This window comes from Orbicella faveolata, unplaced genomic scaffold, assembly GCF_042242905.1.
Source record: "Orbicella faveolata isolate gen_17 unplaced genomic scaffold, um_ofav_v1 contig_36, whole genome shotgun sequence".
In the NCBI taxonomy this organism is placed as follows: domain Eukaryota; kingdom Metazoa; phylum Cnidaria; class Anthozoa; order Scleractinia; family Merulinidae; genus Orbicella; species Orbicella faveolata.
In genome coordinates, this window is record NW_028301565.1 from 13,979,409 (window position 1) to 13,993,242 (window position 13,834).

Sequence of the window (13,834 nt, forward strand, 5' to 3'; positions counted from 1 at the left end):
ACTGGATGCAGAAAATCTTCCCGCTTACAATGCAGAAGATGGTTGCGGTCCTCGTTCTAGAAGATTTGTAGAAGTTACCCGCCAAGAAGCTCTTGAAAACGGGCGAAGAAAAAACCTTTTAACGGTCTTAGTGCGACTACATGCGGACGCATCCGAACACAAGCTGCAGCAGTGGAGAAAATTCCTTTTGAATCCAAAAAATAAAAAGGCCTTCTCAGAGTTTGTGATAAAGGGGTAGAGACGGGATTAATACAGAACAAAGTTGACAGGCAAGGTCACTTTTCGTGACATGCGAAAGTGACTGTTACGAGATTAGCTCACCAGCTGCCAATATAGTTGAAGAGCTCAACTCCACACAGGAAGAAGCTGATACCAGGCTTATTCTACATGCAGCTCATGTGGTTAAATCGGGCTACAAGACGGTGGTTGTGGCTTCAGAGGATACAGACGTATTCTTGCTTTGCTTGGCGTTTAATTGCTTCATTCGGCATCCATGTATGTCAAGTGTGGAGCGCAGACAAGAACTAGATATGTCAGTATCTCCAGTGTGGTGGCAGCGGTAGGAGTAGAACTTTGCAAATGCCTAATTGGTATGCATACTTTCACTGGTTGTGATACAGTAAGTGCCTTCGCTGGAAGGGAAAAGATAATAGCCCTACGACTTGTCAAGTAACAGACATCTTACAAAGAAATGTTCAAGCAGCTGGGGATGGAATGGGTTCTATCAGATTTGCTTTTTCAGAGCCTTCAAGAGATTACATGTAAGCTCTACTGCTTTCAACCAGGAACTGATAACATTAATGAGCTGAGGTACAGGTTATTCTGTGTCAAGAAGGGTAACATCGACTCCGCCCAATTACCACCTTGTGTTGACTGCTTGTTCAAGCATGCGGCTCACGCAAACTTCCAAGCAGCCACTTGGAAGCGAAGTCTGCAAAGCTGCCAAGGGACACGACCCCTATTGCTTTTGGCTGGCGCGAAGACGGTGATCACTTTGCCATTGACTGGATGAGCGGTGACCCAGCCCCTACAGCCGTTGCTAGAACTACTGACTTGCTCGTGTACAAGGCCATGTCAACTTCCTACCTGCAGTTGCCTGGAAAATGGTTCGAAGTGCACGGATGTGTACAAGCTATTAGACTGTGACAACAGATGTGAAGATTCTATCGAGGAGTTTGTCTCAGATGACAGCGAAGAAGACGAAGAAATCTAACTTTAATTATCAATGTAACACATGTACAAGCAGTTTCTTATATCCTGAATAATTATTCATATTTAACACTTGCTAAGTGTAGCCATGGAAACCAATCAGAAATAATTTCTTTAAGTTAAATATAAGTTGTTGACATAAGCTCTGAAAACGTTTGAGATTTTTAATAACTAAAACCCAGTGTATGTAACATGACTGTATTTGCATTTGCTTGTATTAGACCGTAGTAATCACATTTTTACCAGTTCTATCTGTTCAGCCCAACCGAGTCATTTGCAATTGATCACGTGATAAGCCTGGTATAGCTACTCATTTGACATGGTTATCATATACCAAACTAAGCAAGAGGAGTCAATGTAGTTTAGAACGAGCGTTCGAAAGTAACCAATGCAATTTACACGAGTACTTTCTTTTTTTTCACATTTTCCGTCTTATTGTTTATATTTATAATTTGACAAGTGTTGTCATGGAAACCATTCAGGGATAATAGCGGAGCTCCGGCGGCCCGAAGGGCCGCCAAGCGGAGCCCCATACTCATATGGGAAAGAAAAGGAAACCCATGAGTTGATTTTCTCATGGTTACCATGGCTAGCGGTATTGCTCGTGGGCGCGTACGCACGACGACGACGACGACGACGACGGCGACGGCGGAGTTGCCCAACATGGCGGCCATACTCCAAATAATAGGTTGACAGAGACATGCAGCCTTGGTTTACCGTGTGCTTCCTTGATATTGGACATCCATGTTATGATCAATTGACACCTGTCAATACAAGGTATCCGCTGACCAGTATCACGTGACCATATCGCGGGCTCAGGTTTACAGCTCCTCGAGGTCACGTGTTTTCTTGAAGTTGACCGCTGACCAAGCGCTGGTTATCGATTGGATCGCGGGCTCATATTGGGTTAGCTTGTTGGAAACAGGGCAGGATTGCTCGGAAGCCAGTTTATGCTAACCCAGGATTAAAAGTTAATCGAATTATAACTTTTTCTTCTATACAAATGTGTTTTGCTGTTTTGTTTTGCGTATATGGTGATTATTAAAACTCAAAACAGAAGGCCAAACAATACACAGAAACCTCACCGCAAAGTTACAAAACTCAAATCAAAATTCTACCTTTTTCTGGGTTAGCTTAATCGGGCTTTGAACAACCCGGCCCAGGAGCTACGCTTTTAGGCTGGCCTAAATCTATATATTACCTATAAGTCATATATAAGTGATTGGAATTAGGTCTGAAAACTGCGTTTGAAGTTTGCAATAACCAAAAATCAATGTATGTAACATTTTCAGGTTTGCATTTAACTATTAGGCATCTTTTTACCAATTCTGCTTATTCAGCCAAACCGAGTGACGTCATTTAATCACGTGATAATCCTAGTAAAGCTACTCATTTGGCATGGTTATCATACACCAGTATAACCTAGAGGAATCAATGTTGTTAGAAATAAGTGTTAGAATTTGTCCCTTGTTTTGGTACCAAATGGCTCTTTCCAGGGTCCTGGCCCATGGACTATGGACCCTAGCGCAATCTCGTCCCCAGACGTCTTCATTACCCTTGTTTTCCTATTCCGCTGGACAAGGGTAACGAAGGCTCTGGGAACGAGATTGACCCTAGCGGGGAGTCGCGTTTTAATTTTTGCCTCCCTACACCTTCCCCGTTTACACCTGCAACGTCCTGCAACGTAGGCTAGTAGACCCGGGGTGCTTTCCATTATGTCGGACCGACCGGTCAGAATACCTGAGGAAAATGGAACGACATTTTTCGATCAAACCGAGCCAACCAAGACCAATGGCTCTTACCATTTTTTATTCCTTTTACGAATTCCCCACGTAAGTGAAGAGAAGTAGGGCAATGAATAGCCTCCAATGAAACTGAAAATGGAAAGGCAGATTTCGGTCGGACCCGTCAAAATGGATCATCTCCAGTGGTGGTCCCGAATATTCCGGTCGGAAGAAACCGAAATGGACCTTTCCATTTGACTTATACTTGACACAGGCAATGGTGTTTAGGTTACCGTAACTTTTTAAGATATTTTTGTTCACATTCTTGTACTTAGTCTAATACTCTGACTATTGACAGTACTTATAAACGTAAAATCATATTTAAATTTAAATTCAATAATTATCAAGAAAAGTGTTTTGCACAAGTTAATTGAGAATTAAAAAAAAAAGGACAAGTCAAGACAAAATACTTGTAACTTCTTTATTTTTAAACTAAAAAAAAAAAATAACTCGGCATAACTACAAAAAAGGACATCATTTAGAATCCTTTGACAAGCTACCTGATGAATAAAGTCAATTCAATTTATATTAAAATTTAATTACATTGCAGTACTACTCAAAGCTTTTAATCCACTGAAAAAAGTTTGACCTCAAGCAATCAATAACTATTTCTTTACAAGTATTTCTTATATAATTTTGTAACAATAGAGTTCATCTTGCGGTAGTCAGGCCATTTCTTCCAAGCATCATAACCCAGTGTTTTCATGACAGGAGCAATTCTGCCAGTGTCTTCAAGTAAAGTTGGTGATAACCTATCACACCACTTGTACAATGCTTTTAAGTTTATAGCTTCCCTCACTTGATCTGTTGACTTCTCAAGGCTAAAGTGACATCATATGAAGAAAAGGTAGGTATGTGAGAATAGCTTGAAATGTCAGCACAGAACTGAGTCTAACAATATACACTCGATTTTTAAACCTGTTTGATTAGTCTGGGACTCACGGCCTCATATAAAGGGTCTGGGGAGAGTGTGAATGAATGGAGTGAGACTGGGGAGAGTTGACAGGCCAGTGTCATCACCTCCCAGCATGAAGGTGATATCAATATTTGTTTTCTGATGTTTATCTCTCTTCAGAATTAAGAGGTTTTTAAAATGTCTCCAGCTTACCTCGAAAGTATCACCCCTCCAGGTTTTCCTATCTTAGTTTCATGATGAATTACCGCATCATTCCAACTAACATCAATGAATTCCAAGACAATCTTCATGCTCTCTGAGGGGAGCAGCACCAGATGTTCATAAGGAATTCTCAAGCACCTTGCTTGCCCTAGCTTTGCACACTGAACATTCATTTCTCTGATAGCTTCATTCCAAGTTCTCAACAAAATTTCAGGACGGTGGTTGTCAACCCCTCGGATGACAATTTTCCTCTCCATTATCGAGTGAACGACTGCGCGGCCGTCTCTTACCATGAAAATAAACTTGGACTTGGGAAATATTCTGGCTAAATAACTGAGATTCCGGAAGGTAAGGGGATCTTTGTTGCACAATCTAGGAGCGGGTTCTCCATGCTTGGCAATGATTTCCCCTACAAGCCCCGCAACCGCAGAATCCAGCAGCTCTTGTGTCACGCCTGCTTCTTCTCTTCGCCGCTTCTCCCTGTCGTTGAAAAGGTTCAATATCTTTGGAAGATTAAGCAGGATTTTCGGGATCACTCGGGTTTCTTGCCCGCATCTGATGTCGGGATGTGCATCAAGCATGGCCCGCATGAGAGTCGTTCCGCTTCTTGGGAACCCACCAACAAATATAAACGGTGTAAAACGGTCCACGTGTTCTTGAGATCGAGGAGCCGGACCATTAGCGACTGTTGATACAGTGGCAGAATCCTTGTCTTTTTCATTCGGACACTCACACGGAGACGATAACAGCCGGTAACTCAAGAGGGTCAAGAGAGATAACAAGACGCACGCTAACGCCAAACACTTTCGTATCGTTCGCTGAGACAGAAACATCTTGGCAGTAACTCTGATATAAACCTTCGCGATGCCATAAACGCGAAATTAAACTGTTCACAATTGCAGATTTCGAAGCAAGACACTCCACAACAGCAGATTTCAATTAGGTGACCTTTCCCAGTGTTGAAACTTACCGATTATTTTTGACTTCTCGAAAAATTTCAATTTCCGCCAGGCGTCGTTCTAATTTTAATTAAATAACAAAGCGCATTCGTCCAAGACTACCCGCAGACACCTGTTTAAACCCAGTCAGGTGATGGCGTGATGATAAATTGAAGCTTCAAATATTTCATTATTCTTTTGTATCTTTTCGCTATTATTTATTTATAGATTTTGTCCCATGTTTATTGCTATAGTTTCGTCCCAGCAGGGAAGGCCCTTTTAATTTGCACATTTACAAGTGGAGAAATGGTCTATTATAAACAGCCTGCGCGGCAAATTGACGTCGGCTCTTATTCGTGTAATGGAAAGAAAACAGTTACAAAAATAGCCGGAGAAACTGAAGCATTACCGAGTAGGAGTCGAACTAATGACAATTTTTCACAGTGTGAATACAGGGTAGACAAAATCACGGGGCTAACTTAGAAAAATTAGAACCTACACCGAGATCAATTTTGTTCACAAAAATAAATCTCTCCCAGCCCTTCCAAAAAGACTAGCGTACAGTGATATTGTTATCTATTCTGTCTGGCAGCTTGACATATGCATGGCCATACGGATTCAATTTATATACTGGTTCTAACCTGCTCCAGAATTACTTAAACAATCACGTCATTGAACGTTATTTGACCGAGTGGGAGGGCCGTATGGGAAAACATTTACCACACGGACCTCTTAGTTCGGGCCGCACGTCACGTGGCCGAGCAAAATGTTATTAGTCATTTTGAAAAGAAGCAGTTAAAACCACAATGTCTTGAGATCCTGTACATTGAAGTTATTATTAACAAGAAGTTATTATTCTGGTACCAATGCGGTAAGCTGGCCACCCAGCAGCGGGCACTGCTTGCGAGCAGCAACATTGTATTCAAGCAGATTCAAGTGTTGGATCTGACGGTTTTCTCGCGGCCGTCTACTGAAGTCTTCCTGGGCCGGAAAATTACGGAAATGGGCGACGACTGAAAGTCGGGTCTAAGGCTCTTTGCATAATTAACTCGACCCAGTACATCTCGTTACACCGTGAACGATCGCTCAAGTCTATACAGTGGACTACCGTGGACAGAAGTAAGCTACATTGTAATCACCAATAAACTATAATTTTTTTCATCAAAATGTCTATGTATGTACACCATCTAGAGAAATCCATGTTCATAATTTGTGAATGAGTGATTGAGTGAGCTATATCATACTATAAAGTCTACGAAATCGTATAATAATTATTTTTGTCTGATTGAAAATTGTATTCTGGCGTTAATATTTTACAATATTTTTTCTCTTGTATAAATCGATTATGACAATATAAAAACAATATTTGACGACGGCGAGATTACATACCCCCCAAAATATACATCTATAATTTAGCAAGCGATGAACTGTTTAGATCATCCTCTGTTTCGTGCAGTTACTCTGCATAACTGCATTAGAAAACACTAAAACTGTCGTGACCTTGAAAAGTGGTCCCTGCTTTGAAAGTGCTCACAAGCAAAATTTGAAAGCGGTCACTGCTCAGAAATGTCCATGGCAACCTGTCCTCAAGAAAATACGATTGAGACATGCAAGTGCAAGCGCGCTTCATATGTCGAATAATGCAGCCCGGTGAACAGAGCAAGTTTGGTTTGCAAAAAATGTACAAAATGTAAATCGATCCACCGATGTAACATTTACTACTTCAGGCAGCCAGAAAAATTGTTCGAATTTTTTCACATAAATTGGTCTCCATAATGGAAACAGAGGGTGGAAGCAAAGCCGACCGCAACTATTTCATTTCAGCCGATCATATAGTTTGAGTTTTGAATCTGTTAAATATAAAATTGTACGATAGCATCTTCATACAACACACTGTCCTCTTTATAATTAAATACAGCAAGTAGCTCTCTGTCCATAGCAGGATCTCCAAACACCAGTCCCATAAGGTTTGTCAATGCGTCATATCAACCTTGGGCAGCTACTGCGAGGAGAGCTGATCACTCCCTATGCTGGAAGAGATCTTTGCTCATGATGTTAGCCATCATTGGCCACAATTTGCCTTCACATCATCAAACTATCCTGGTCTGATACCCAATCAGAAGATCTTATTTGATTTCTTTGTTGTCACACCATTTTCCCCTGATGATGCCTTGTTGTTAAACAAGTCCCGAATGAGAGCAGACTTCTCACTTTCCAGCTGAGCAATTTTGTTGCCCTTGTCAGAAACCTCCTGAAAAACATTACAGAATTTATTTAATATCAATTTGCCAAAGATTAAGTATTGCCTTTCATGTATTAGTGGGATTCTGAGCCACATAAAGATACTGATTAAATGCCAAGACGTAACCTATGTTGGGAAATTATCTAATTATTATCATCTACCTTTCTTAGAAGTTCTATTTCCTCCTGAAGCCTTCTTCGTGCAACGTCAGCTTCTGTTTTAGTACTTAAGGACTCCTAAAAAGACAAGGAGAAATTATTCACTGATAAACAAAACCCCAAAAACATTAAAAATATTTTAAAATCAATTGTAATCTACAATGTAACTCGAGTAAGCCTTGTGAATATTTCAGAAAAGTAGTCTGTGTGTTGTACATGTGCATACCTTTTCTGGCAATTTTCCTTCGATGATCTTTCCTAAACAGTCATTGATACTTTTAATATACTGTCTGTGTTCCTTGAACGAGTCTTCATCCAAACCAAGTTCTTTTCTTCTTGTTTTATGCAGCAGTAGCTCATATTGAAACTAAAACAGGACAGTATGGCATGAAAGAAATGTTAATAAACACAATTACTTTTAGTTACCAAATAGACTTTCAGGAAAGTCCAGTTTGCCTTGTTTATTCATTACCTGTCGCTCTCTTGGTCACTCTGCAACACACCGCCACTTCACAGCCCAAAACATGACAGCTCACTTTGCTTGCTTAGCTATTCTACCCTAAAACTTATGAAGTCGACTTGTGGCAAGTCTTCTAACCAAATTGCTTGGTCAGTACATGATTAACACACTCATGCAGTGTATCCTAGTTACATGAATAACAAGTATCAAGAATGATAGGTCGCTGAGTCTGATATGTAGGGGGGGGGGGGGAGGGTGTGTGCAGAGTGCTAAATAATTTCCATGTAATGCCAGTTACCTGTTCAAGAGAGTACTGATCTTCACTTTGAAGATGCAACTTTTCTTCCTGAATGGTTGTGATTCGTTTGAAATACCATTTTCTTGCTTTTTCTATAACCTGAAGGCCACTCTGTAAGAGACCATGCTCTTCATCCAACTCTTGTAACCGTACATCCTGTGAGGGAAGGGATGAGCTTGTCAATTTTTTTTTGGGGGGGGGGGGGGGAGGAGGTTAACCCTGCACTCCCAGAGTCAAACCACAAGTTCATGGACACAGAATCTACCCCAGTAGCATTTAAGTGTTTGGGTAAAACTCAAGTGTAATAGCTCAAGTGGAAGTTATGAAGCAGTGATTTAAATACAGGCTGGTTTTGGAAACTGCATTAACAAGTGGATATGGAAAAATTAGATCTGAAGTGAAAGGGTATGATCTTATCAAAGTAAAACATGCATATGAAAATGAACTTCAAAGGGCATCATGTTTGAGATACTGGCCAACACATAGCACATACATTTAACATGTTTGAAAGCTTTTTACTTGCATTCCATGTTCTAATCCTTAAAATGACTTTCCTAAAAATCCTAACACATAATCCTCTTCAGGCTATTTTACTTGCTAAAAGCTTCTTTGTTAGTGTGTGGGGGATTATTTACTCTAAAATCTATTTCTATTAATGGGATATTGCATTTCTTTTAGTTGAATACAGCACAAACAACAATTTGCTACAAACTTTACATATCTTTATTATATTATAAAACCCAAACAAAAACACCTAGCAAATTACATTTTAATTTAATCATACAATTAGTGAGACAATTGCGTTTTTTAATATCAGTTGTAACATTCTAATAACGGAGGTTTTGAACAAACAATTAAGAATAAAAATCAGCAATAATTTTAATTTTGAATGACGTTTTGATGACCCGTTCATCATTTTTAAATTCTAAAAGACAGATTCCTATGCATTCTTTATATACTAAGAATGCCTGTGAAAGTCTCATTATATGCTCTATTTTCCAATAATAATTATTGGAAAATAGAGCATATAATGAGATAATTATCTCCTCAGAGCTTTATTATCTAGCTCTCTGCATGCACTGCAGGCCTATGATGCCCCCTCTGAGGAGATTATTGCCCATAATTCACTCTGTTTGCCCCCCAAATTTTTGCACAAACTATTGTTGTGAAATGCTCTTGGGAGGTCTGCATATTCCCAAGAGCATTTCACAACAATAGTTTACGCAAAATTTGGGAGGAGGGGGGGTGGGGAGGGGGGGGGTGGGGAGGGGGGGGGGGGCAAAAAGAGTGAATTATGGGCAATTGGAAAATAGAGAATGTGATTAAAATCTCTACAATGTGGAATGTAGAGAGTGTTAATCAGTTGTAACATGTAGTAAAAAATACTCTCACTGGACTATAGTAAGGGTTAGTATACTTCTCCACACTAGCAAACTGCCTGTTGTAAACTGCCAGTGTGTATATTGTAAACTGTAACTGCTATTGATAGACACAAATTATATAATATTATGTAGACATAAGTCTGTAGTAACAGAACATTTTTGTATTGAAGCTCGAAATCTTAAGAGGGAACTGTAATTTTTTTCCATTTATGTGAGGTATTTGGCATTTGTTGTTCTATAGAACAAAATAAATATACATACATTGTCACTATACCATAGTTCTATTTCACAAATTTACAGGTCTACCAAAATAAAACCCTCCTTGTTATCATTTAAAAGCCTTGATGTGGTTTTCATTGACAAGTCATGTTTGTTTATTTTCTTTAAATTTTGTCAGATATGAAGATGTATCCAATATTTTTTTCTGATATCTATTTTTATCTGATAGCATTTGGTGCCAAAATATAACACACAAGAACTAACAATAATATTCATACCTTATCAAATTTGTTAGATTCAGAAGGAGCTGGGGAGTGCCTTGAATGCCCATTTCCATTTGTCTGCACAATAGGGCTGACTTCTTTACCAACAAAGTAGACTTTTGTAGTTGAGTTTGACCTTCCTATTGGACTTCCATTCCCAGATGATGGACCTGAAAGCATGCATCAGTACATAAATGAATAAAGCCTCTAACATTATATTTTATTCCACTGCAATTGAGAAAAAGTACCCTAATATACTAATATGACAACGTATTTCAGGTTTTGATTCAAGATCAAGATTTGGAAAGATTCTAGACTCTGTGGCTAAGTACACGTATGTGGTAAACATTGCAGAAACGTGGATTGCAAAACATTATTTTGGAAAAACGTGAATAACGCTCAGGACTTAAGTGACCAAAATGACATGTGGGCCTACAGGCTGATTTCCACTTCTCATAAGGTTGAAATTCCTGTAATTCTTATTGAAGTTATGTTGATAATGTGTTAAGTCACTATGTCTGCTACTCCTAGGCTCAGTTTAATAAAGAGAATTTCCACTAGCAAGAATTCATGCGGCTATCTGACGTGGTTAATGCAATTTAGCAAGACCTATAACATTTTCTAAAGGTAATACCACTCTTAGTACTGAGAGACTAGAGACAACAGAGATCAGAAACAGGACATTCTGGGAAGCTGGCCAGGAAAGGCCTAAATTCCACAAAGAAATATATTTAATTCCACAACAAATATATTCTTCAGACAACTTTAGCAGATCGGATACTAGGTCCTTAGCTGGGAAGTGCAAATATCAAATGCAACAGCCCTGTAGATGAATCATTTGATAACATCATAGATAGCACAACTTGATAAATAAGTTTGTAATATTCCTCAAAGCGTTTTTATTTTTTATTTATTTATTTAATTTTTTCACAACAACTAGTATTTTTGGTTCATTATTATTCATTTTAACTTACTCTGGGTGGTATTCTGTAAGATTTTGCCTGATTTGAAGGTAAAATGACACAATATTGCATGACACAGCTCCCTTAATTCTCATTCAGTCATCCCCGTAATCGGTATGCCAGCTGGTGCAAATGGATTACTTAAAATTCTAGAAAGAACTCAGTTTACTCCTAAAGGATAATCTGCCGCCATTCAAATATTTGGATGATGAATTCAACCGCAATTATTCTTGATCTGATCAATCTACAGTGTATATAGTGTTCTGACATACTATTTAGACATAACACAAGACTACCAGCAGTGAGAACAGCTGGTACATGTATCTTTGAATCATGATCTTTATTGTTTTTGAGTCAAGGTTTACAGCACTACACGATCGGTTTTATTTGAAGATTGCGGATTAGAATTTCTAATTCCTTTTAGCAATAATCTGACGCCAAAGGAATTAGTGAATGTCACTAAACATTTACAACTTGGGATCAAGATCAGAGGCGTAAAAGCATTTTTGTTGCAAAAAAAATGTTATGGCCTCGTGGCAATCTCCGTTTTACTCTGAAAATTCTGGAATAAAACTTTCGACACATTTTAAGTTGATCTGATGCTGAGAGATAATTAGCAGTTCTTCGAGATCCGAGGAACATTCCTTTCCTTTTTCGATGCAAATTCAGCCGAGTGGCTGTGATCTACCGAACAAACAAACATCTCGTAGCTTGTTTGAACGAACAGTCTGAATCAAGTAACATTCAAACATGTGTGACAGACAAGGCTGCGTAGATAAACCACCCGGTACGCTTGTAATCCGTGTGTGTTATCTTACGACACCTTTAAGCTTAGATATTTTTCAATTAACGCAAGTTCGTTTATGAAGTTCACCGCCTGAAAACAACAAATTTCACTCGTATGTTACAGCTTAAATTTAATTAGAAAAATGCTAACCACAAAGGAAAGTGCGGTGGTTATTTTTAGTTTCAAGCCTCAGTTCCCATGGATATCATTTACTTTTCACCGTAAGGACAATAACAAAAGAAACACTCACTCGCACTTCCGGAGCTCGGGCTGTCGTTCCCGCCTGTTGAACTGTTTGCAATCGTATTAAAACTCTGCGAGCGTCGCTTTCCTTGACTGTCATCCTTCCAATCTCGTAATTTTTTTATTATCTGAACTTTATTCCTCCTTTCAATGCCCGCAAACGAGTCCTCGCTGGAGTCGGAAGTCCAATCTTTTGAGGTTGTGTCCAGCTGCGGCAGTGAGTTTGACCGTTTGCTTGAGTGATCAAGGCCGTTTGTTGTTCCGTTGATTCCATTTGTTTGAGCGCGTGGCTGCGTTTTCAGGGCCAGTTTCATACCCGTGCACAACCTTTCGAAGCTAAGAAGGCCATTCTTCGGTGTAACTTTACGCAAATTTTCAATCACTCCCTCGCTGAGACCATTCGAACCATGTTTGGTTTTCCACCGTGACTCTATGTCCGTGAGCTTTACGAAGCCAGTTCCTTTCTCATCGAGAATGTCGAACAACGTTTTTAAGTAGCGAAGAAATTCCCTCGGTAAATCCTGTGTGATATCCACAGGTTTGGCAATAATTGTAGGAGATCCCTCACAGCTGTTTTGCTTCGAGAAGAGAAAAACGTGTCTTCCAATCTGTCTCGCATCCATTGGTGAGGCGGACATCTTAACCGGGTGAAAAATTCATAACACAGTCCACGCGCAATCGAGGCTTTTGAGGTGACAAGTGGAACAATAGCGCGCTCGTTTGTGGCTAATTTTAGTAAATTACCCGATCTGAAAACAAACAAAGGGCTGTGGGTTTCTTTGAAAATTGAGATAAAGGAAGTTTTTTTTAGTTACACAGGAATCACGTAGTTTTTTGAAAGAAGTTGATACAATGAAATGTAAAAGAGCATCTAAACTAAAGCCATTTTTAGCTGAAATATAGGTCCGTCAACCGTGCTAAAATAAGTTGTTGAAAGCGAGAGCTCTTTGTGTCGTTTCTGACAAGAAATGTCTTTCATTTTGCGCTTTCATATTCGGTACGTGAAGTTATGACACCACTCCTTTTGAAAAGTTAATTACAACACCGAAAGGCTATGTCAACCGCATAACAATCAAATACTAATTAAAAACGAGCTAACAGCTTCGAAGAGGATTCGAAACAAATGGGATTGCTCCGATACAAAATCGATTAAGAGTGAATCCCACTCATTTTGTGCCATTTGCTAGAGCGTGTCACACCGTAATTAAAGTTAATTACCTACTTTCAATTTTTGCGAATTCTGCATTTAATAAGTTTTCTACTACGTAGTTTTTCGAGGCAGTTCTTTTACGAACTTCTTCCTCGACAGCAAAAAGAACACGCGGTCCGCAGTTTGACCTCAAGTATGTCTTTAACGCAAATCGCATTTTACATGATTTTAATATCCCAAACCTTCGACTATTTTAATAGCATTAAAAAAGCATTTGGAACATTCAAAGTTTGTTTTTTTTACGAAACAATCTCTGTTTAGATTCTCTGTAATATTTCTTTTCTGGTATGTTTTGTTCTTCCGGTTTTCGATCCGGATATGAGAGGTTACTTGTTTTGAAATGCTTAAATGGTGACTCTGTACATAAGCTTACATATGAAAGAGAGACGCGACGAGACGTGCAGACTCATTGGCTAAGGCTAAATATCGGTATTTCCTGTCTTGGGATATCGTGCAACCGCAAACAGGACATCATATTGTTTGACTTAGATCACTGAACTTTGTTGCTTCTCTATATACCTTGTGTTTGCAGATTTATTGGCAAGGAATGCAGTGTCACAGA

The 13,834-nt window shown here is 39.2% G+C and overlaps 2 protein-coding genes across 2 annotated transcripts; both read right to left on the bottom strand.

Moving 5' to 3' along the window:
* Nucleotides 1-1,195: 1,195 nt before the first annotated feature.
* LOC110064228 (protein-tyrosine sulfotransferase 1-like) lies at nt 1,196-6,062 on the bottom strand. Its single transcript, XM_020771244.2, has 2 exons — nt 4,102-6,062; nt 1,196-3,814 (listed from the first exon to the last, which is right to left on the bottom strand). The coding sequence occupies exons 1-2, from the start codon at nt 4,941-4,943 to the stop codon at nt 3,607-3,609; spliced, it is 1,050 nt and encodes a 349-aa protein (XP_020626903.2). The 5' UTR covers nt 4,944-6,062; the 3' UTR covers nt 1,196-3,606.
* A 111-nt stretch (nt 6,063-6,173) lies between these two features.
* On the bottom strand, nt 6,174-13,803 carry LOC110064227 (suppressor APC domain-containing protein 2-like). Its single transcript, XM_020771242.2, has 6 exons — nt 12,070-13,803; nt 10,086-10,240; nt 8,207-8,362; nt 7,675-7,815; nt 7,452-7,526; nt 6,174-7,299 (listed from the first exon to the last, which is right to left on the bottom strand). The coding sequence occupies exons 1-6, from the start codon at nt 12,698-12,700 to the stop codon at nt 7,165-7,167; spliced, it is 1,293 nt and encodes a 430-aa protein (XP_020626901.2). The 5' UTR covers nt 12,701-13,803; the 3' UTR covers nt 6,174-7,164.
* Between the last annotated feature and the right edge of the window lie 31 nt (nt 13,804-13,834).

Excerpts from the sequence above, each read along its gene's own strand:
- LOC110064227 (XM_020771242.2), bottom strand. The coding sequence starts at position 12,700 with ATGTCCGCCTCACCAATGGATGCGAGACAGATTGGAAGACACGTTTTT. Across the intron at positions 8,363-10,085 it reads AATCTAACAAATTTGATAAG|GATGTACGGTTACAAGAGTT; the intron begins GTATGAATATTA and ends CTTCCCTCACAG. Across the intron at positions 7,527-7,674 it reads AAGGAAAATTGCCAGAAAAG|GAGTCCTTAAGTACTAAAAC; the intron begins GTATGCACATGT and ends TTGTCTTTTTAG.
- LOC110064228 (XM_020771244.2), bottom strand. The coding sequence starts at position 4,943 with ATGTTTCTGTCTCAGCGAACGATACGAAAGTGTTTGGCGTTAGCGTGC. Across the intron at positions 3,815-4,101 it reads GGAGGGGTGATACTTTCGAG|CCTTGAGAAGTCAACAGATC; the intron begins GTAAGCTGGAGA and ends ATGTCACTTTAG.